The sequence below is a fragment of the Dermacentor andersoni genome, chromosome 9 (assembly GCF_023375885.2).
Source record: "Dermacentor andersoni chromosome 9, qqDerAnde1_hic_scaffold, whole genome shotgun sequence".
NCBI lineage: Eukaryota > Metazoa > Arthropoda > Arachnida > Ixodida > Ixodidae > Dermacentor > Dermacentor andersoni.
In genome coordinates this window covers 60,276,307-60,300,422 of record NC_092822.1, presented here as the reverse complement: position 1 = coordinate 60,300,422, position 24,116 = coordinate 60,276,307, and the positions used below count along the sequence as shown (strand labels likewise).

Below are 24,116 nucleotides of genomic sequence, written 5' to 3'. Positions count from 1 at the left end.
CCCCATTTGGTGACCGCTGTGTTTAAAGGTACGTCGGACAGACTTTCTCGCGCATGCGAAGCTGGTGCTGAGTCCGTCATGTCACATTATAACTTTGCTGCGTCTTACCACGCTCTACCCTCATGAAAAAAATATCGCTATTTTCTCGGGGCAGCAATAGGGGCCGTAGTAGACGCCGGGCCTGCTCTCCTGGTGCAGTATCTTCGCTCTTGGCAGGATTTTCGTATGCTGGTGTCCGATACTTTTCAGGAGCATTTTTGAATGGTCCCCTTTGAGTAAAATAAACGCACAGTGCCTTAGCAACCACGGCTGAACGCGACTGTCTGATGTAACGCCGTGAAGATTATTGGCTTTGTGTCTCGTCCATGTTAGGTTAGGTTAGGTTAGGGTAAAAGGCATCAGGGCTAGTTAGGCGTAAGCCCTAAGGCCTGGATAAAACTGTGTAACTGGTGCGCGGCCTGCATAGTATTCCGCTATCGTCACACCGGTCAACTGGCATAGCGCAAGCTAATTTTATCGAAGTGTGCTGACATCACCGCAGGCTTACTTAGTCCAGCAGAACCTTTAAAAAAATTATTTCTAATAGTTTAAGAACATATTTCTTTAAACATTTTAGTAGAACTCCGTCAACAGTTCGCCACCGATTTGGGTTGGAACTCTGATTTAAAACAAAGAGCTTGATTCCTGACCATGTCATGCATTGACATTAATGTGTGTTAGAAAAATTATCATCAAGTTACCTGCCACTCTAAATATTTTTCGCAAACCAGTATACGAACTGTGGACGTACTGAGGATACATGTCCTTCAGAAAAAACAACATTTTGATGATGTCTAGTAAAACAATCTTTAGACAAAATTAACAAGCCTTTTGACAAAGTATTAAAGTAGTTATTAAGACAAAAATTAGTAGAATGTATGTTAACGGTGTATTTAAAATATTCTTTATACGAAACTAAATAGGACGCATTTTAACGGTGTTCTTTATACAAAAGTAAGAAGGAAGTCTTATAACGGTGTATGAACAAATGTTCTTTATGCAAGAGTAAGAAGGACGTCTTTTAAGGATGTATGATCAAATTTTATTTATACAAAAGTAAGAAGGAAGTGTTTGACCGGTGTATGAACAAATGTTCTTTATACAAAAGAAGGCAGTCTTTTAACGGTGTATTTAAAAATTATTTCTACAAAAGTAAGAAAGAAGTGTTTTGGCAGTGTATGAACAAATATAACTGGAATGTAAATGTAAATAGACTGTCAGTAAAGTAAATAGACGGTTTGTGGGAGTTCTGAATGATGTTAATAGGCATTTTTGCAAGGGTTCAGTCGTTTGCGACTTTTCGTGTGTGCGTTTTACTACGGGTCACGTGCGAGCCCCTTCTCGAAGATAGCAACTACCGTGGGCATACATATGTTTTGCCGATGGTGCAAGTACATGCAAGGGGGGCAGAAAATGTGGTTGGGGGAGGAGGTATGAAGGAGATAAGAACATCTTCGGAAGAGCGCCGGCAAAAACATTAAAATCTGAGGAGTTACCGTGGTATGGTAATTAGCTGTCGTTAGCTGGTTGCGTTTCTATTAAAACGCACATTTCTTCAGTTTCTCTGAACGAGTACGCCTGTTTGCTTGTTATGAGACTCTTGTTCAAAGACACCCGCCGTGGTTGCTCAGTGGCTATGGTGTTGGGCTGCTGAGCACGGGGTCGCGGGATCGAATCCCGGCCACGGCGGCCGCATCTCGATGGGGGTGAAATGCGAAAACACCCGTGTACTTAGATTTAGGTGCACGTTAAAGAACCCTAGGTGGTCAAAATTTCCGGAGTCCTCCACTACGGCGTGCCTCATAATCAAATAGTGGTTTTGGCACGTAAAACCCCATAATTTTTTTTTCTTGTTCAAAGACGGACTTGTGTAGTATAAATGGGAATCAGTTCTCTTCTTTATTTCTTTTTTTGTTCTGTTTTGTTAATACCGGATTCAGGTGGAAAGAAATGATGGCTACTCCATCCCTCTCTCTCTCTTCTACAGCAATATATATTTAATGAAGATTATTATAGAAAAGATAAGTTTTCTACGAGTGGCGAGTTCAATAACTATACGACTGCGTTCGCAAATTTAATCCCGTTCAGTTCCTGATTCAAGGCCTTTCAGACGACTAAACTGGAAAGCGAAGACGAATACAGATATCCGTCAGTGAGAAGTGTTGCAATTGCTCATTTTCAAACTATAAAACGATCACGTAGTGGTTCCACTTACCCATGCTGGGCAGCTGTTCTTCCTGTGGTCGTTGTCGTTCCTCCAGCTAGACAAGAGGGAACATGTCAGACTCATGGAAGGGTTTAAATAATTACGCTGCGAGCAGTTTTACGCATCAACGAACGAGACTTGTCCACTGAAATGTTTCCGTGTGGCTTTCAATGCATTTCATATACACATCGCGCAGATTTTTCATGGGATTCTCAACGAATTTTGTACAGCAATGCCATATACATTTCTAATACCTCCACAGAAAACGCAAAAAAAAAGTAATTCGACCGCATACAGACCACTTAAGTGCATGGAGGTAATACCTCGTGTTGGACTCCGTGCTTATAAGAAAACTAATACGAAACAAAAACAAACAGGTCTGCGGTGAGTGAGCTAAATAAAATCTAGTATTCAGCGCGCTTGTGTGCTGGTGCTTTAAGTGACATTAGGTGACTTTAAGTGACTTCTGGGAGCAATTTTCTACGCAAGAAAATAATAAATGCTTTATCTAAGATAGCACTCTGATGGAAAACGGTGTTACTTTTAAAAGAAATATCTTTTCTTGGCAAGCTACCCTTCTTGTTTTGTATTGAGCACGTTTCTAGTCTATTTCGTGGGCTGATCCCGGAAACTTCAAGGACAAAAAATGACCCGAAAATAGACCTGCTAGCGGTGGTACCAGCGGTACCGATTGTAGAGGCACTCGTGATAAGCTGTACGTTCTCGCATACTTTTGCTCTCTTCACAGCTAGCGTTTTTAGATGCAGTCGTTAAAACGCTGCGCCTCTGATGAAACGCCACCCCAACTTGCCCAACCCCAATTCTCAACCCCAACTCGCTCACAGACACTAGATCTTTTATTGACTTGAAGAGCAGGTTCATGCGCGTTCCAACAATGCTTTTTTTGGGATGTGTGTGTTTATCCCTAAATTTATGATTACCTAATTTTTGCCACATTTTTCTTCACGAGGTAGTGGCGTCTCATCAGAATGCGAGCTCAGCCTACCTTCTCGACACTTCTCGCGAGGTAATCATGCACCGTCTTCCATCATGCACCACATTGGTGCGTCGATTGAGGTAAAACACAGCACAGGTTCGCTGCTTGTCCTGCTTCACAGAGTCGAAGGGCTGATGAATATTTTTTGTGCGTGAGTATCCCTAAATTTATTATTAATTATTTTTTGCCACATGTTCCTTCACTAGGGAATGGTGTTACGTTCCTTGAGGATGCGAATACAGTCACAGTCGCGTGTTGAGCGGGGCCTACCTTGTCGACACTGCTGGCGAGGTAATAATGCACCGTCTCTGGCGTGAGGGAGGGCGGCTTCTCGAGGCTCAGCCTTGCGAGTGCCTCTTCGAACCACTTGATGGCGTCCTCGAAGTCAGACTTGCTGTACAGCAGCTGGCCGAAGTACAGACAGTCTCTTGCTGCGCATCGGGGGTGAAAAGGGGAAAGCAACGCAATGCGTAAAACAGCCTGCGCGTACACTGTTGAAGCACATTTATTGCGTTAACTTGCATGGATACTACCTACTCATTTGATTTGGTGTTTCGCACAGGCCTCACCATCTCCACACACTGACACTTTAAAATAACATACTGTAAGAAAGCGCGATTTTTAGACATTCGCTGGAGAAGTATATTCTGGTCAAGAGAAAAAGAAATTATCAGAAAGATGCTGCTGAGTTTGAAGCTAATCGCCCTGGTTGACTGCCTATGATGAAGCGATGAAAAATTTAGTGTTTCGTACTCTGGTTCTGTTTCTTCTCCGGAATTACCTTACTTTCTTTATATCTTGAGTATAATTGTTCCATGAAGCTTAGCTAATCAGTTTCAGTCCTTGATATTTTCTATACATTTGTTATGCACGTGCTCTCTCTAATGGGAACCAAAAGAAATCTAAGCTGTGCTGTCAAAACTATGGAAAATTCAATGTGCACAAAAGTTGCAATAGGTATGCCGCATAGCAGAATTCCGTTAGCTCGGGCACGTCTCCAAATAGGCGTTTTGTATCCCAGCGAGAACATTTCCTTACGGAAGAATGGTTTATTTATTTATTTATTTATTTATTTATTTATTCATTTATTTATTTATTTATTTATTTATTTATTTATTTATTTATTTATTTTCATACTCTCAGGACCCGAGGGTATTAGAGAGAGGAGTGTTCTAGCAATGAATTGTTAATCACAATTTTAAATGTTGACCTGTTCTGAAGAACAAAAAGAGTTAAAACAATGTCATTCACCTCAACTGCAGGAACCCAGCAACTGGTTAGCGAAACCAAGATGCTAGATTATGGCACGCGTACCTGTCAACTGCGCCATCGCCTTGTGTCCCATTATGACTCCCTTGGCCATGTCTGTGAGGTTGAGATGGTACGTCTTCTGGAGGAGGATGAGTGCCTCTCCGGCGTCGAGCAGGTCGCTCGGACGCGGGAGCGTGTCGTTGGATTCCACCATCAGTTTCTCGATCTCTGCCATTAGAGAGGCACGAAACGCGACAAGTCAAGCACGTGAACTCTGGCGCTTGTTGCATTGCGGCAAAGCGCACATACATCGGGGAATGTTCAGAAAAATACGAGTAACACAGGCACAACATCAACCCCCCCTGAGTCGTGAGTTATGCTGAACTGCCGATAAATGTGAGGAAGTTGCATGATGTCATTCTGAAACACTGCTCGCTTTATTTAGAGACAGTTTAGGTAATAGGAAGGCGCTTGGTGCATATTCTGGTGAGTTTTAATAATTAAGGACTAATGAAAGATCGCCTTATTGTACAGCCAGACATGTTGCGTTTTTTTTTTAATATAAATAATTCAATTACCGGTGCAGTGCACATGCACATGTTGCGCACATATTGGCTGCAGGCTTTACAAGAAAGGAAAGAAAAAAATGTTTCTTTCACCATTTCTCAGCGAGCGGTACACACCGAGCTTCTCGTCATCTGAACTAGTGCCTTCAGCACAGAGGTCGTGTGTAACACTAGTTTAGTTAAGACATTAAAGTAAAGCCGACCCACATTCAGTACACAGAGGCTTAAATTTGCCAGAATCTCAATGTCCGTTGTTGTTTTTTTCTTTCCACCATCAAGAAAAAATGACAAAGTTCACCCATAATTACGATACTTCCTAATTCCAAATGTGGGCGCAGCTCTATAGGTTTTCTTTTTTATTTCGCGATATATTGACTGGCGCGTACAATATGTCTCGTGCGGCGCGTTGCAAACGGAGCCAAGTGTGGAACGACGGCCTCGCTAATCGGGAAATTGCGAGACGCAGCGCGTGAGTGATGCGTGGGCGTGATACACAGCAGCTAGCGCAGACGGACCTCCACTCATGCAGCGCTTTGTTTCCATATATGCCATCAGTACCGTCATCGGTGAACAAGTACCGTCAGTACCGTCATCCATATAAGCCATCAGTACCGGTCATCGGGCCTTAGACGACGTGCGCTACTCTGGCGCCATGTCGTAGCCGTCGTCGCCGGGGAGCCCGCCTTGCCGACACTACGCTTTTCTTCTCAAGCATTCGTCATAGCCTCCTCCTCCAGTTTCCTCCTCGCGCTCTTTTCGCTATCACCGTCTTTCACTAAAGCCCCTTAAACTTCGTAAAATAGCCTCCTCCGCCCTTCAGTCCTTCTTGTTTCTCCTCTCTTTCACTCTCCCTCTTCGACTTTACGCCGCCTACACCGCTCGAGCGGAAATAGCGCTGAAGCACGACTGTAAACAAACGAAGCCGGCGCGAGGGCCCACGTGATGCTATGAGGCCAATAGCGACTCGTCGTTGGCCTCGGGCGGAGCGCGCGAGCGGGAGGCGGTATTCTTCAAAGTGTGTTGGTATTTTACGAAGTTTAAATTGCTTTATCTTTCACGGCCCGCTGCGCTCCGCGTTCGCTCTTTCATCCTTCCCTGTGCTCGTTCGCTCGGTTACGCTGGAGGACGCCGACGCTCGCCTCAGTAACGGGCACCTAACTGCGCTCTAGAACAAGTCGTGCAGACGTATGTGGACACCATGGCTGAATGGGACTAAGGTTAAGCATACGTGCACGTGCGGTTTAATATAATTACTCAAGCTGCATGCTATTGACGTGCTGTTATCAGCACCGTGCGTTCAACGTGTTCGATGTCTGAAGTCACGTTTTATGCTTCTGTACCTGCTGTGCGGCCTTAGTGGCTGCTCGAAATCGACGTTAAATTTGCGCCGCAGCTATTTAGAGTCACGCTTTGTATACTTAGACCTCAAATCGTCGTAGATTCTATTGGTTAGCGCGCAACGAAGGCATTCGTAGCCTTTCTCAGACGCTTTAGTTACTTGTTACTGTGTGGCCTTGTATAGGTTGCGTATTTACTGTGTACTAATGCATAATTTCATATGTCACCCTGGTCATTCGGCGTATAGTACGCGAGGCGTACGGCCAGGTTAACATCTCCTACATCCAATGAAGAATGTTTCTCTCTCATTCTCTCTGCCTGCTATTACACGCTGCGCGTGATAAGGGCAAACGTCAGTGACGGGCCCAGCGCTGCTTTTCATCGACGTAATGATTGATACTTGAATTACGCAAAGATAAGTTCCATTTCCCTTTCCTTTTTTGCCTGGAGTCATTTGCTGGCATGGCGCCACTTATTCGTTATCGCAATTATCGACCGCTCGCTGCGGAAGGATGACAAGAAATGAATGACATCCATGCAAAAGAATCCTTTCGTAGCACGGCATCAGGGCAGTTATCAAATCGATCATCTGGCTCAATATGAGCAAACAAAAACCACCGCTAATATTCCTAATGAAATGAAACCTAAAAGGTCTGAATAGCTGATTGTGTCATCACTCTGAAAAGAGTCCCGCAGTATCATTGTAAGGTTCATTAAGAGTTTTCCCGGCATGATTTCACAATGCGGAATTTCTAGCTGAGACTGCAAGCACAACGAATTGCTACTTTTCATGTGTTGCCGAGAGGGAGAGAGATAACTTTATTGAATGTCCTTGCTGGGGCCAAGGGAGGCGGAAGGCCGGGAGCCTAGCCGTACCGGAGCCTCCCTTCCTCAGGCGGCGGCCAGACCTTGAGTCTTAATTGGCGACGTCGTCGGCCAGCCGGGCTACCCAAATTTGATCCTCCAAGCATTCACTGAGCAGCATGGCCTCCCACTGGTTGGGCGTGGGGATTCTAAATGTAGGATTGTTGTTGTGTTTGATGGTGTGAGGTGCTGCGGGGCATGCCCAAATAATGGGGTCGAGATTTGCGCGTGGCGCGTAGCATGTTTTGCAGCTGAGTGTGAAGGCATCGGGGTAGATGTGATGATACAGGGGAAGGTGTAATAAAGATGGGAGTATGTAAGAGCCGCCACGTGGTCGATTTATGCTTGTTGAGAGACTTGTAGGGAGGGGGTTATTTGAGGCGGCCTTTACGGTTCTCCGCATTCCCACGTTCTCTGCATTACGCGCACGATGCTGTTAACAATTTATCTACAGGGCAGGATATTCTGCCGTCTACTTGGCTATTTTTGCATGTGCGCAAGATGTGATCATGCGAGTGTTAGCCAGCGTCACTCATGGGCATGGCAGCGTAGGTTGTGTGTTCGCGTCTCACCGGCGGCAACTTGTTCATTCATCCATTTGCATCTCTCCTTATCTACAGTTCAAATAAAACCCCGGATAGTTTCCCTTGGTTTCATTGCCTGTTAGCTTTATGCGGTTTAGTCTAACAAAAAAAAATAATAACCGAGCCCCTCTCGTTCCCCTTTTCACAGAAAGCAGGCCTAATTATGAAGCAACATGCGTAACAGAGAAAGAGAGAGAGAGAGAGATAACAATGAGCTATTGAATTTTGAAACTCCCGTCCGACTACACGGAGGCAAGGGTGGTCGGGGTGAGGCTCAGAAATTTGAGACGTTCAGTGCCATCATGACGTCAGCAGAAAGCAGTGGATGGTGTACAGCACTAGAAGTGGGGTTGTAGTGAAATGAAAAATTTTCACACAATACAAACCATCGATCAAGCGAACGACTTAGTGCGGCGGCGCTCGAAGCAGCTCACGTCATCACAGAGCACGTGGGAAACGAAGACAAAGACCGCGGCTGCTCGTACCGGGCGCTGCGCTCTTTCCCAATAGTGTTCGCATAGAGTGTGTCTGCATCATATTCTTGCAGAAAAAAAGAACAAAAAGAAGCGGAATACAAGATTTTTAAAACTTCTGCTTTCGGCGGGAAATATTAACTCATCTTGTGACCATTGTATAGTGCGAAGTGCCAAAGTAAAACTGAGGCGATGGGAATCGAAAATTTATTCTCAAACATATATAGGTTTTTCTTCCTCAATCATCATTATTAGGAGCCTATTTATGACAACTGCAGGGGGAAGGTCTCTCCGAGCGATCTACAATTGTACCGGTCGTGCGATAGCTGACCCCATTTTGTGCAAGCTAATATCCTAATTTCATCAGATTACCTAGTTCTTCGCCGTCCAACACTGCGCTTCTGTGCCCATGGCGCGCATCCGGTAACTATAATAGACCACCGACTATCTGCCCTGCGCGTTACATGATCTTCCCTGCAATTCTCCCTATACAAGAATATGATCGGCCACCGTTTGCTATCAATATACAGCGCAGATGGTTTTCTCTCCCTCCTTCATGACTTACAATCTTCCTTGTTAAATATATAAACTTTTTCGCTTGAGTGCAGATAGAATTGATGGGCAGAACGTAGATGCGAAGCGTTGTCTCTCTAAGAGAAGCAATGCGGGCTTGTTGTTAGAGAAATAGTTGTAGGGCTGACACGCACACGGACAGAAGAATAACATGGGATACACCCACGCAGCACATTCTAGACAGCTTTAAGCTTTCGCGACAGAGGATTCATATATGCTAAACGAGGGGTAAAACATCTGACAGGGCAACTTTGCGGGAATAAAAGTTCTTTTTTTATTCCTACCTAGGGCGTATTTCCAAGTCTGCTCACTGAAGTTGCGGCTTTTCGTTAACGGAATCAGAGGCACGCATGCACGGTATAAATAACAGCCGTCTTTTATCAATACACTGTACTTTATCACACTTCGGGTTCTTCTATGGTCATAAAGTGCCACGCGAATGCTGCGGCCAATGACATTTCTTTGCATCACTCAGTTTGACTTAGGCCTTTGATCACCGGATCACCGGATTAAGGCGTTTTCTTACTCGTATCTGTAATTTTTTGCTATAGAGGCAAATATGAGGCATTTGGGCAATGATTTTACCGAAGCAGGTATGCTCAAGTTCATCTCCCGAATTACGCTGTCCTTACTCATAAACGAATAGAAAGATATACGCTTCATCACTGCCTAATTGTAAACAACATCATTTCAACGCTGCTACATACACAGGTCTCGGACTAGAGTATAGTGCTTCATTGATCATCAGTGTCCGCACAGTCGCCCATGGAGTGAATTGACGATGCCCTCGACTCACGCGCAGTGCTGGTGGTGAGGTCGAGAACACAATCACAAAGCGTGTTTCGTGCCATTAAAATCTCGTAAATGAAGTGAGATAGCACGTCCGCTTTCTTGTATGCCGCCCTATTGCGGATCCGGTGGCCAAGTGCATTCACCTGTTTCCCCAACCTAGTGCGTGTACGTTCGTTCTTTTTTTTTTTTGTTGACCAAAAATTTTGCTCCCACTTGTGCACAAGACATTTCCCCCCAGTATATTAAAGGCGCAGTTTGTCAGAAAAACAAAGGTCATTATGCTCACGGTAGTTTCCTTTAATATGATTAATATGTGTTGTGCAACATCTTGCAGAGGTTCGATAACCGGCTTGTAAATGTGCTTTTTATGTGCTTTCGTTGGCGATTTTGTTAAGAAGTTCGCTACCGGCGGGATTTGCCTGGCCGTCTGGGCAGACACTCGGAGTGCCTGAGCGTCTCTTTTATTTGTCGTCAATATGCGTCATTATGAATCGATCTGTTCAGATTCTCGCAGAAGTGCCAGCAGAATGCCCGACAACTCCTTGTCAACTATCGAAAGTCTTTTCATGAAATGCAAGTGTCCTGCAAGGCCTTGAGCAAATCCTTCTTCTTCTCAATAACTCTCTTCACTGTTACATTGATTGGCTTTGCATCTGAACCTCCTAACATGCTGGAGATTAGTTCCTTTGAGGACGACGTATGCATGTATCAGTCACAATCACAGCTAAGTGTATCTGCGGCGTCAAGGCCTCCAGCTCTCAACAGAATAATCTTCTGTGATTGCTTTCACGGGGAAATGGAGGACCAGGTATACCTAATCGTTAACGGATGATGATGAAGCAACATCTACTGGGCCCCAAATAAATCGGTGGTGCACGCAGGCACCAGATCACCAATCGTTAACGGAACTGCGATCCCTGAAGTAACGCACCACAGATTCCTTGGCGCAGTAATAGACCGGTGACTATCTTTGTCAAGACACGTCGCCGCACTGAAATCAAAGCTGAGGAGTTTCGTTCATGTCCTTCGCGTCATTGCAGGAACAAGATGGGGCTCCACGGAGACATGATTACTCCAACTGTACTAAGCACTATTCGCTGGGTTATATGCGGTACAGCATTCCGGCGCTCTCAAGCATGTAACTCAGGTGTGTGCGCACGCTGGAGAGCGCTCAAGCTCAAGCATTGTGCACATGCTTGGGCCTCCCCCGATGGACGTCAACGAATGGAACAATAGCGGAAGGTCATGCTTGTCCAATAGTGTATACTTGCTCTGCGAGCCTCTTCGCATGTTTACTCTGCTCAGATACCATGATTTATCATTGCTCCCTGCCACCCACCCAGGTTGCAGCTTTTGAAGCAATATATCGCGTCATCAGAACATCCTACCGTCAAAATTTCCTCCCGCCTGTATTTCGAGAACAGCCCCGTTGGTCCTCCCTAAATCTTACGTTATGCTGCAGATCCCCGGAATTACAAAAAAAAAAATATCCGTTGCATCCATTGACCTCAAGCAATTTACCTTGTTTCACAGTTATGTAGAGTACGAAGATCCTAGACATGTATATACCTATGGGCTCTGTCACACCATATGCCTCGACTGCAGCCTTCGTCATGGGGCATATGATCATCGCTCGGAGGTTTAAGCTAGACCATAGTTTAACATCAACTGCAGCAGAACCTGTTTCCGGGAGGTACTTCAATGTCTCACCGAGGGGCCTCCTCACCCATGGTCAATTTTCTGCGACTCCAAACCAGCTCTTCAAACGATTGACTGCATCCTCAGACAGGGCCCCTATTATTGAAGGGCTATACAAATTGCAGACCATCTCTACCATGCGCAAATAAATGGCCACGATATCACCTTTTACAGGATACATTCCCACTTCGGCATGATAGGGACCGAACAGGCAGACGCTGAATCGAAAACTGGTTTAATGCTTCTCAAGTACGCATTCCGCTCACACGAAATGGCAAAAACACTTTTTTACTTCGTTGCGCAATGCGCAGCCGCATATTGGAACACTGGACCCAGTCAGACCGATGACATAAGCGAGAGCATGTGTCGGACCGAGAAATAAAATTCCGTGTGCCTCAGAAGCTCAAAAGAAGCCAAACAAGCATGGTGCACCGGATTCGCCTTGGTGTCGCACCCGCCTAGCGTTATCGGCACCCCATAGGTTGCAATGATTCTATCCCGAATTGCGAATACTGTCAGCTACCAGGAACACTTGTTCGTATATTTTTCGTTTGTCCCACGTGCGTGCAAGAACGACAGCAACTGGTCTCCTCCACCGCAAAGGTCGATAAGAGGTCACTATCAGACAAATTTCTTTTAGGCCCTTGGCCTAATGCAAACAGTGCAGCCCTGATAACAAGCGCCGCTATAGCCTTTGTACAAGCCACTTGGCTGGACGCAGTGCTTTATGGATGTCACAACGTTGCCAACTTGTGTATATGCACCTCCTGCACATATCATGATCGTTCATCAGTCCTTTTCCTCCCCGCCACTTTCCGCCAGTTTTCCTCCCCGCCACTTTCCCTCGGCCCACAAGACACCCATCGCGCCGGAGCCCGCAAAAGTCGGTACGCCGTGGCCGGTTTGTGTGCGTGAAGGGGTTTCTTTGCATTTTCGCTTAACAGAATTACGTTTTCTTGTATAGCGAAATTACAAGCCGACAGGTATCATATGTGTAGGCTGTGTGTAAGTCGTAGTTTACGATTTTTCCACGTAGTTTCGCTTGGGAAATTCAATTTGTTCAGTAAATTCCTTGCGTCACATGGAGTGCCTGGTTATGGGTGGTTTAAAACAGTTTGCCCATACGACCTCGACGTGGGACGCCAGATTTTCTCCGACACTCGCTCTGCTCGCTCCTTAACGCTATCACGTTAATAAATGGAATACTCACCCATCCAGTCGGGCACCCTGAAGTGGTGCACGATTTCATTCCAGTCGATCGACAAGCGCTTTATGGTGTTGTACGCGTCGACGCGGCTGGCCGTGCGGGTGTTGTTCTCATACTCGGCGGAAGAGGGTGTCAACTGCTGGTCCTTGAACGTCTTCATCTCATAGTAGTCGTTCAGAAAGCTGCAGTGGATAGAGAAAAGTGTAGTATGCTGATATCTATAGATTCAACAAATCAAATTTTACGAAAGTTTCGGTTTAACAGAGTGCCGTTCGAAATCCACCTACAAATATTCGAGGAAACTAAGGGCATGAACACATCGAATCACCGGTGTGAACTCAACGTCAGCCCTGTCTAACAAAGTTTCTGGATAGGAAACAAGGATTAAAGAAATCAATCGCGGTAAACGCGTTATGTTCAATGTATCTTGAAATTGACCCACGTTGTTCTACATAAAAAGCTTTACCATGGCGGTTCCATACGGGCCCGTTCTCTTTCGACGCTGCCCGTTGCCGGAGGAGCTGGTTTCACAAAGAGAAAGGATGAGAGGTCGAGCGCGAGAGCTTGTCTCTGCTACCACTGTTTATCGGGGTAGGAGGGAGAGACAGGGAAAAGAAGAGGTAGATGGCAGGTGACTTTGTTATAATGCAGCATTATATATACGTGTGCTATGGACGCACGGCGCCCGCAGGAGTGTCCACACAATATGCCAACTTGGAGTACGCGATTCAGTCCGGCCTTGCTCAACATTACAAGCTCAACGTCGGCTCTTCCAAAGGGCTCCAGGCGCTCTGTCCCAGCAGAGTTCAAATCTGTGTTGGAAACGTCCACTTTTTATGACAGCTGATTACTCTTTCTGCTGACTATACCCACTCGGGAAAAGTTTTCACTTGTCTTTCTCTTGATTATTATAAACGTTAACTGCAAGAGGGGTTTTAGTTCTCAATTTAATGATGTATGTTTGGGTTCCTTCGAGTTCTTTAAGTCGAGGTTCAGTTGTAGCAGTAATGGATGCGTTAAAGGGGACTTAATTACCTTTCCACGAAGTCGAGAAAGTACTTCAACTACTCTCATCCCCTCCCTCCCCCTGTGCAGCGCGGTTGAGGTGTCCTCTACTGAGAGACAGTTACCGCGCTGCACTTTACCCCACTTTCACCTCCCTTCTTTAAGAACCTCCTTAACTCCGCTGCGCTCCGCGTTCCATTTTCCATACTTCGCTGTGCTCGTTGGATCGGTTACTCCGAGGAAGCCGACGCTGGCCACAAGAACGGGCGCCTAAGCGTTGCGTTATAACAGCTATTACGCTACAGTTGTTCGTATGAACAAAATCCCGCTAGTCCTGTTGCTGGACATTCTATATTAGCGAAGGCTGCCAGCCAATGACACAGACCATTTACGATCGAAAAGCTTTGTGAATTCTTCACGATTTGTGGAAGGACCGGGCTCAAAGGCCGAGTCAGATTCGCTATCAATGATAAAGGCAAACTTTTTTGATGAAGCGTAAGAAATACGAGCGGACGTCCACGAGGCCTCACATTTTGTTTACGAGTTTCAGCAGTTTCGCGTCCTCAATAAACAGTGAAATTTGTCACTCTTGCTTGTGTCATCATCTAATAGGGGACATCTCTGTTCTTTAATTAATGTTTTTTCAAGAAAGTAAGTATAAAGCTATAAAAAAAACGCTCCACGAGAACGACTATATAGATCACGAGCCTGAGTAACTAGATAAGTGCACATAGCGAGGTACGCTGGCAATTCTTCACCTGCGCAGGTGATCCAGCTTCGTTTCCATGCGGTGTAGGAAGTCGTCGACCTTGGAAACGAGCCTTCGCTCTAGGGACATCAGCTCCTTCATGTGCACCACCGACGAGAAGACGTTGGCTGCGCTGACCGCATCAGGGTTGAGCAGAGAGGTGAGCCACAGCGTCGAAAAAGTCGCGAGCAGAAGTCGGCAGCGCATCGCCGTTGCCGAAGGACGGTTCAGCTACGAAGCAGCGACGGCGAGGAAATGCCTGGTTAAAAAAAGAAAGGAGTCATTCTTTCACAAAAAGGCCTTATTTTTAGTCTCTGTAGAACGTAGTGCCTAGCGACAAAGTGCCTTTTTATTGTCCGTTGTTTTTGCAAAGCGCTCTCATAAGAGCGTCAAAGGCAAAAGTCCATTGTTTGAGCAAATGCTACTAGTAAGTGCGCAGAAGACAATCTCTATACATGTGAATAAGGTGAACATCTCTCAAGTCGGCTCTTGTACAATTTATGCGTACCCAAATGCAATAGGGGAATCGGTTTAAGGGAAACTTCCTTTCTTTATGGTGAGGAACGCTGCTCGTATCGATGATGAAATGAAGACGATGGCATGATGGCGTTACAACGACGGTATGTTTGTCGTGGGGCTCGCGTCAGCGATCAGGTATACTACAACTGCCGCCTCGAGCTGCCTGGGCTTGCACTATCTGCGGTAGTCGCCCATTGTGCAAGAGAAGATGCTAGCACACGCGAAGTGAAGGAAGAGAGATAGAAAGCTATGCCTAAAAGTAGATTCCTGTAGAACCCACTCCACGATGGCTGTTGACGTCAATGTCATGAGCCGTCAAGCAATGTAGGAACTCACCGTAATGTTGAAGGTACATTTACGGCAATGCGGGAATGACGCTGATACAACGACTATGGCGGCATCACGACCACGAGCGCATATCTATAGTTGCTCACGCTATTGGACAATTCAGAGCACTGGTCGGCGCACAAGCTCTGACGGCGACGGCATGACGAGAGTGAAACTACGACGGGGGAATGACGACGATCAGACGACCATGACGGCATCACAACCACGATCACATACCTAGTGGCCCAAGCTGGTAGGCAACTTAATTGGGTCACTTGATTGGCGTGTAAGGATAGATAGATAGATAGATAGATAGATAGATAGATAGATAGATAGATAGATAGATAGATAGATAGATAGATAGATAGATAGATAGATAGATAGATAGATAGATAGATAGATAGATAGATAGATAGATAGATAGATAGATAGATAGATAGATAGATAGATAGATAGATAGATAGATAGATAGATAGATAGATAGATAGATAGATAGATAGATAGATAGATAGATAGATAGATAGATAGATAGATAGATAGATAGATAGATAGATAGATAGATAGATAGATAGATAGATAGATAGATAGATAGATAGATAGATAGATAGATAGATAGATAGATAGATAGATAGATAGATAGATAGATAGATAGATAGATAGATAGATAGATAGATAGATAGATAGATAGATAGATAGATAGATAGATAGATAGATAGATAGATAGATAGATAGATAGATAGATAGATAGATAGATAGATAGATAGATAGATAGATAGATAGATAGATAGATGGGTGTCATCTAGGGAGGCTAAGGGGGCTGTGCAATTATTGGCGCAGGTAGTGCTAACATTGCAGCACTCTTGCCAGCATTTGGCCCGGCCTCAGTTGTTCTGTAACAAGTTTGAACCAGGTTAGAGCGCTAGCATACAGAGCCCGCGCAGAGCGAAAAGAAAAAGAAAAGGTGAAGCAGTACATGGGATGAGCCACCGGATGAAAAACGTCGGGACGCAAGACGAAGAAAAATACAGACACCGCGCTGACTCACAACTAAGGTTTGTTAGTCGCAACGGCGAAATACATGCTTCCGCACTCTCCAACAAAAGGACAAATAAAGATCATAATAAAAAGTAAACTGACTAAGAGAATACCATTGCGATATAGTTGTACGTACACAGCGCGCGCACAATTCAAGCAAGGTTAGGAAATGAAAAAAAAAATATCAATAGGTTTGTTTGACCTTAAAGCCGGAAACTAACTGAAAAACAGATAGACAACATTTCTCGTGTTGTCTGGTGCCGCTGGCGTTAAGAATCTCGCATCATGAAAATCAAGGCACACAGCCGCAGCAACAGTCACGGCAATGAATGCCAAGGTAACCAGGCTGCACAAGTATACATGGGGCTGTTGCGCCGAATTAAGCTTAGTTGTCAGTCAGCGCTGTGTCTTTCTTAGGCAGGTCTCCCGTCGTTTTCCGCAGTATGGCTTAGCAACTCGCCCAAGCTTCTGGTTCAGCAGCGTGAAACAGCACGACAGATATACAATTGCAGGCTAACTCAAGTTGAAGCGAATATCGAGGGAATACCGTGTATATAGGCGCGATGGTTTTGCATAGTCATTGCGTAGGCATCGAAATAACACAGGCTTTCACCACAATAGAAAGTAATAGATCATAGAAGTATGTATGTACAACATTAGAAAGTCAAGCTTTAAACGCGTCTCGTTCGATGTGCGCGCCGAACAGCGCACCTGACTCCTCCGAGCGCTGGAGAATGTGTGTGTGTGTGTGTGTGTGTGTGTGTGTGTGTGTGTGTGTGTGTGTGTGTGTGTGTGTGTGTGCGTGTGCGTGTGCGTGTGCGTGTGCGTGTGTGTCGAAGATATAATAAGAAAGCTAGCACTAAAGATGAACTGGCGGCCTAGCTATAAACATGTGCACAAAACTGACACCACAAGGAAAGACGGACACAGAAGTCTCTATTGTGTAGGCCTCTATTCAGAATAGTGTTTGCCGGAGCTCGTTGGTTATCATAGCACGAATTGTTTCCAGCAGAACATACTGACATGGACAGAAAGGGACGACGACGATGGATCGATGTTGTGAGCATCCCGTGAGCGGTGGGTTGCACCGCCAAACTATTGCTATTATACTGCCTAATTATCCTAGCTTGGTTAAAAAAGAGAACAAGAAAAGGGCAACTAAGCCCGCGATGAATTCCCATAAGCAAATTTTCTGACCACCTATTGTGATAAAAAGTAACGTACAGCGCCAAGGACAAGGACTGCGAGAGACGACATACACAGCGCTGACTTCCAACAATATTTTATTGCATTTCCACATCGCGTGTATATATACAAGAGGGGACATGCGCAGAAAATGAAAGGCAGTCACAAGGGGTGTTCCAACAGTAAGTCGCTGCACTAAGATCATGGTCACTTGTCAAAAAAAAAACGAACATTACGATTTCTATCTGCTTAGATACGAGACTTCACTAGGGGTCAGCGCGATAGAGGGGGCACTAACGCACATACAACCCAGTTTTCCTTGTCCTTCCTTGTCCTTTCTTTTCCTTCTCCTTCGCGCTGTACGTTATTTTTTATCATGAATTACCAACAAGCCCAAGCAACCACCCTAGTTCACCCTATTCTGAACTTTCTTGCTGTACGTCTACGTTTCTTTTGTCGTTTCCCTACTTTTCTTCCACTAATCTTCCAATCGCCTCTTACTAACCTCTATTGCGGACATGTTTACTTTTGCCCTGCTCTCGCCGAACCCAAGGGCTTGAAGGAGGCCAGTGGTGCCTAAATCGACCGCTCTGCAGTTCTCGTCATATTCTAATAAAACATGCTCCTTCGTTTCTCTAGCTTTACCGCAGCAAGCACATGCTTCTTCGTCCTTGGTGCACCTCACTTTATGACTTCGCGTTCTAAGGCATGCCTATCTCGCTTCGAAAATTAGCTTCTCTTTAAACTATTACCAAGTGTTTTCCCTGATTTCTTTTTTACCTCTAAGGTAGTTACTCATAGCAGGTTTCTTTTCCATTTCGGCCACCCATGAAATTGTCTCAGCCTCTCACTTTGCGTTTTACGCTATTTGTTGCCACGTTGCGGACCATACCGCTCGCATACTTCCTGGTAAGCTTCCTAGTTCGTTTCCTCCACTTTGAGTCAATGTTTTTCCTGCACAAATATCAGAAGACTTTCGCAACCAATTTACTTTCGTCCATATTCCTCAGTTGTTCTTCAAAATCAATGTTACATTGAATTTCCCTCACTCCAAAACTTGTCCAGCCCATATCACCCCTGCAGAACTTCATTAGTAGTCTTCCCGTGATAGCCCAATGCGAGGCGTCCCACTGAGCTTTGGTTGTCATTGAGTCCTGAATGGACCCCCGACTTCAAGCAAACAACCGCATTTCCAAATGTAAGTACTGGAAACGTAACACATTACCACATACCCCGGAGCACCTCGTACCTATTGCATCCCCATAGCGCTCTGTGTTTTGCTATGGCCGCGTTTGTCTTCCCTTTTGCTATTGCTGTTTGAAATGCCTTTCAATTTTTGGCAAACATTTGCCACATTGAGAGTATCTACATAGCCGCCTACGTCTTGGTGCTCTCATGGTCGTTTCGGTAAATTGGTATGTGCCAAAATTGGCACAGTTTGACAAGAGTGTATGACGAACATAAATAATGGGTCATGACTTGATTATCATGACATGTGTGTCATGTAGGTTGTGAAACAGCCGCCTACGTCTTGGTGCTCTCAAGGTCGTTTCGTTAACTTGGTAGGTTACCCGCACACTGCTTCGCATAACATTGATTCCCACAGGGCGTGACATCTGCCGGTTTGTTTTCGTTTTCTGTTTATCCAGATATCTATCGCCTTCGTTTATCCATACACCAAAATGTTTGTATTATTTTGCCCTGGTCCGGTAATAACCTTCTCTCTTTATTGTTTTTACCTAATACCATGAAACCTTATAGTTAACGCTAAATCACACTGCACAGCTTCTTTAGTAGCCTTCCTGTGAGCGCCCAGTGCGAGCCTTGCCAGTGACCTTTGGTTTTCATCTAGTCGTGATTGCACCCCTGACCAAACAACTGCATTTTCTGAGTGAAAGTCCTGGAACCCGTTTACCAGAGGTATTTCCTGGCCCTGGATTAATACTGTCTGCTCACTTTTTCGTTGAATATCATAAAACCTTTTTCTTTAACGCTTAATTTTCATCCTAAAGTCTCACCTTCTTGTCCACAGATATCAGCCAAACATTGCATATTACTTTGTTCGTTAGCAAGAAGCACAATGTCGACCGGTTTAAATAAACATGGTAGCTGCTGCTCAAGTATTGTGCCAGCTTGTTTGTAGGAGACGTTAAATTCAATATTGATTCCTTCTAGCGCCCTTTCCATCCTTACCATGCTCATCATAAACAGCTACGTGGCGTCACGTCTCAGGTGCCTTTGCGACATTACACCACCTCGCGATGGAAAGACAAAGCTAAGGAAAGTACATATTGTTTTTGTATTTTAACTATTTGCGCTTATGAATCTATGATGTACACAACGTGACTGCTATTGAGCGTATTTGATTTCTCGTGCGCTGATGACGTTCACGTCGAGTTTCCACACATTCTGCCAGGCCGCTATCTTCCATGAAGAACAATGTAGCCTGCAGAGTTTTTGACTTTGATGCTATCTTTGCGAGGCTGTCTACTTTGACATCCTCGTCAGGATTGGAACGAGACTTGAGATGGCCGCTGTCCATTTAGCTATCTACTGTAGTCGAGCATTGGAAAGCCAGCCCATAGTCGCACCGCGCCTTCGGCTGCGTGATTTTAGCGTTAGCTACTAGGGAATATTGCGAAGAAGCGAAGCCACCATAAAAAATAAGAGGGCTATTTGCTAAGATCAGCAATTTGCTAGTTAAACATCTAAGAAAATTTTCTATAGGGTCGTCACTGATTTCGTTATTACGAGAGCGAGATTTGCATAAAAGTCTAAGCATGTGCGTGCGGCGGCAAATTTTACTGAAACCTATTGTGAACTTTGACGATTACAGTGAACACAATCAAAACAGGATGGTCACACTGACCTTTATATCCACGTTAGTTGAGGAAAGTAAAATTCGAACGTCCCCGACAAATCATCAGAACTAGATTTGAATACCTGTGACCTGGGCCATATGTAGAACTACGATGGCTGTAATGACCATAGTTCACAGCAATTTAATACTGAACTTAGAAAACCTTTCCACAAGCTGTGCTGAGAACTACCTCTTTTCAATAAATTATTGAAATTACCCAGTCGTTCAATCATTCCTACAAAGTTTTTTTTTTCATGGTCATGCTAACCGCCCCGCACACTGAAGTTCAAGAAGCAGCCCCCGACCCTATCCCCTGAACCCTTTGTTGATAGACGCCACGATGGCGAGCATGGGCTCCGAGTACCACAAGGGAGAAGGCCACTTCAAGGGAATGCACCTCCTCGAAGACATCGAGAAGAGCAGCGCCGAACTCCCTTAATTCATTTGCGGTGATGGTCCCCACCTCTCGCGATATGAGGGCCAGACTGCGTGTGGCCGCCTGAACGTCTTCCGCTAACGGCACGTAACTGACCATGATCTGCCACCTAGAACCAGACGAGGCCTCCCAGCTGCCAGCTCGACAGGGAGAACATTCCGTCCAAGTGCACGGACCGCCTGGCCGCGAGCGCCAACACGCGCATCAAGGCGTTTTCGCCGCTGCTGGCTGGGCTTGGGCGTCTGGACCGTACTGCACTTGCATACTTGAATGGCTTGAAGGATTGGGTACAAACGTCGAGGATGGTGAAGACGATGAAGAAACAGATTAGGAGTGCTCTGCTGAGACTGGGCATTCGAAACTGATGCTTAGCGCTGGGTTTGAGATCGGCGTGACTTTTCAGCCGGAGGGGCTGGAGCTTGCCAACCGACGACATGAAGATGTGGACGCTTAGCGTACTCGCCAGCAGGCTGGTGAGGAGCTGAACCTGAGGGAAGGAGAGGTTTACTTTAGCGCTGTCGGAGAAAACGTCGATTGCCAGAAGGACCGACTGGCACACTTCCTGGACTTCGACGAATATGAGCACGAAGTAGAGTGGCCACGTTACGGTGCCGATTGCTCTTGAAGATCATCCATTGCTCACTGTAGTTGACCGTGTATGGGTGGTGTCAGGAAAGGCTCACAGGGTTTTAAGCGAAACTTGTCCTGGTCACAGTTGCTGCAACTACGCGTCTTTTGATTTATTGAGAGATTTTCTCTAGCCATCTGGTTTTAAACTGAAGCGCACGTGCAAAGAATTCACACCTTCTTGAGAATGCCATCCCGAAGACCTCCTGTGTCCTGCGTACAACGAGTTCCTTTGTATCCTTTGAAAGTGTCGTCAGGAGCAACTGTGGAATCAAAGAACTATGCTGAGCCAAGTGGTCCAATAAAATCAACCAACCTTACCCGCGAAGGACTAAGTGCTAGTACTATGTGTCATGAAGAGTAGTCGTAAAAAATATGATGAAAGTGGGGAATCGTCTGTCAGTAGTAAGACATACTGTGGATGCTTTACTTTCACAGACATTTTTTGGCTTGTCGATCGGCGCATCGGCGCCAGACATACAGTTCACGCTATTGTCAAACTTCTGTACTCGTTAATTATAAAATGAGATATGCATATTCGGACACTGTGTTGCCTAAGAAAATCAACGTACAATTCATATCTACTTTATTGAGCTTACGAAGCTTCAGCAATAATGTTTTTCGAGGGTGCGCAGTGGCTGCGGATATCATGAATGTGCACACCCGATAATTATAAGTACCTCGTTGAACGAAACCCTCATCGATCAGTTGTAGAAATGCTCACTTCAACTAATGATATGCATCGTTTGAAGTGGGCGACCTGCGTGCACCTGACTACCTTCCGTTGTTCGTTTTCATTTGTTACTTTCCTCGCCACGGTCATGAAGTCGAGGTTTGAGCCGTTGAGCAGCGTGTCACTGGTGCACTTTTCAGTCGATGCATACTTTTGAAGCGTTGCTGGTCCAAGACATAACTTTAACGCTCCATTGCTTCACAAACTTGATCGACGCACCGAAGTTACTCCTACCCATCGCTTTAACGCGTGCGTAGTGGTGATCGAAGCCACTGTGTCGACTTCGGCGTAAACCGCTTGTATTTGACAGGTAGCTGTTAGTCTTACATGTGAGCTCTTTTGTCGACTTTCTTCATCCGCTCACTGCAAGCATTCTTGCTTTCTTGCGTTTTCTTTTTGTTATCGTAATCCGCAGACGTCATGCAGTTTACGAGCTCTAGTATATTTGCGCTATATGTATCTTGTTACAGGCCTAAGGCACCACAAGCCCTTCACACAAGGAATCCAAGGCAACGCACATCGTAAGGGTTCATCGACCATACGATACCGACTCTTTATAGCATTGAAACAACTTACCGTCACATTCATCATAATTCATCATAGTACTGGCGCTAGTACTTTTATTAGACTTACTTCAGCATTATTATTCTTGAAGCACGCCGTTTCTTTTTCTATTACAGTTACTTACCTTTTACTCAGCGATGAAGAAGGACGCGACATGTTTCGCAGCATTTCTTTTACCTTTGCATCCATACTGCTGTGCATTCGGCCATAGTAAACAGCGTCGTGTCGGAGCCAAGCTTGAGTTTCCTTGTTAAGCAATAAAAAAGTGCGTACAGAGACATTGAAGTTCAGCGTACGTGGCTACTGTATTTGCCAGGAAGCTTTTATCGTGTCACAATAAAAGTCGTGCAAATTACAGCGCTAGCGATATCAACTGTCGGTGGAGGGCCAACATCCTCAAGGTGGTGTGCTGTAGAAAGCACGGACCATCCTTTGACTCTTCAACATGCTCAAAGTCGTGTGCTTTATTTTTGGTATGTGCCGCACCTTGACCTTCTTCTTAACACCCTCAAGGTGGCGTGCGTTCCTTTACATAAACAATCATTTGATTTTCTTTTCTCTTTATTTAAAAATAAAAACAATAGACACTAACAGGGACGACCCGTCGTTCCCAATGAAAAAAATCGCGAGGAGAAAAGTACAAGGAGGAGGAACAAATAAGCAGCAGGAACAAGAAATAAAGTAACACAGGTAACAACTATCACAGCTTCACAGAATCTAGCGTCCGTTTCCGTTTCGCCGCTGGGCATGGTCGCTTGAACATCTGGCCATTGGTTCGAATCCATAGGTTGGCAACTGCAATAGCAAAGATAGTGCAACAGAGTATATAAGCTAACATCGATAAGCGGAACGAAATAGTTAGGTTTAGTAAGCCGTGCATTTTATTCCCTCAGGAACTTATGGTGTAGGATGTGCTACCGTTAACCAGTTAGGAGTAATCGTAGTACAGCACGGTACCTAATTAGGGGCAGCCGTCCTTGCTCACTAAGTAACTTCGAGCACTCAGTCATAACTGCCCTTGCCATTTGAGCCGTCGCGTCATTCCGCGTCTTGTCCTCTCACATCGCCTGCGTCCACCCGTGCCGATCGTCATCACTCGCCGGCCCCAGCATCAGACCTCTACTCGGTTCGTGTGCCTCATCCCCAGCTCAAAAGCAGCTGCGCGACGACTCTTTCCGACGAATTCATTGGGTCAAACGTAAGCGCTTTCGGCTACTCTACGGCCCGCCGCTTTCATTCCTTGGACGTTCCCAGAAGCTGTCCGCTATCCGTTCGGGGTCACCTCACTCATCACGGGTACAGAGGCTCTGCGTTCGGCTCCACTAGGCGCAACCTTCACTTTCGCAGACACGGCGACGCCACAACCACAACATTCGCGAGGCATTCAGCGACCACTGCAGCCCTGATGCTATCGGCATTCGCGATTTCACCTCAAGCAGCAGGCGAGCCTTCCTACGTTCGGTGTTCACACCTTCCGCGGATGCACGGC

General features: G+C 45.5%; 2 protein-coding genes across 3 annotated transcripts in view; both read right to left on the bottom strand.

Moving 5' to 3' along the window:
* Positions 1–14,689, bottom strand: part of LOC126528088 (prolyl 4-hydroxylase subunit alpha-2-like) — a 103,393-nt gene extending 88,704 nt beyond the window's left edge. Inside the window, exons 1-5 of the mRNA XM_055069116.2 lie at positions 14,352–14,689; positions 12,592–12,770; positions 4,557–4,721; positions 3,513–3,673; positions 2,255–2,300 (exon numbers count right to left, since the gene is read on the bottom strand). Of these exons, the coding sequence (XP_054925091.1) occupies positions 2,255–2,300; positions 3,513–3,673; positions 4,557–4,721; positions 12,592–12,770; positions 14,352–14,548 (748 nt within the window). The 5' untranslated portion in view covers positions 14,549–14,689. The remainder of the gene's footprint in view (positions 1–2,254; positions 2,301–3,512; positions 3,674–4,556; positions 4,722–12,591; positions 12,771–14,351) is intronic.
* Positions 14,690–23,170: 8,481 nt separating this feature from the next.
* The window catches only part of LOC126528089 (prolyl 4-hydroxylase subunit alpha-2-like), an 87,588-nt gene continuing 86,642 nt past the window's right edge, over positions 23,171–24,116 (bottom strand). For both annotated transcript variants that reach the window (XM_050175952.3, XM_055069115.1), the window contains exon 14: positions 23,171–23,422. In XM_050175952.3, coding sequence (XP_050031909.1) covers positions 23,328–23,422 — 95 coding nt within the window. In that variant the 3' untranslated portion in view covers positions 23,171–23,327. The remainder of the gene's footprint in view (positions 23,423–24,116) is intronic.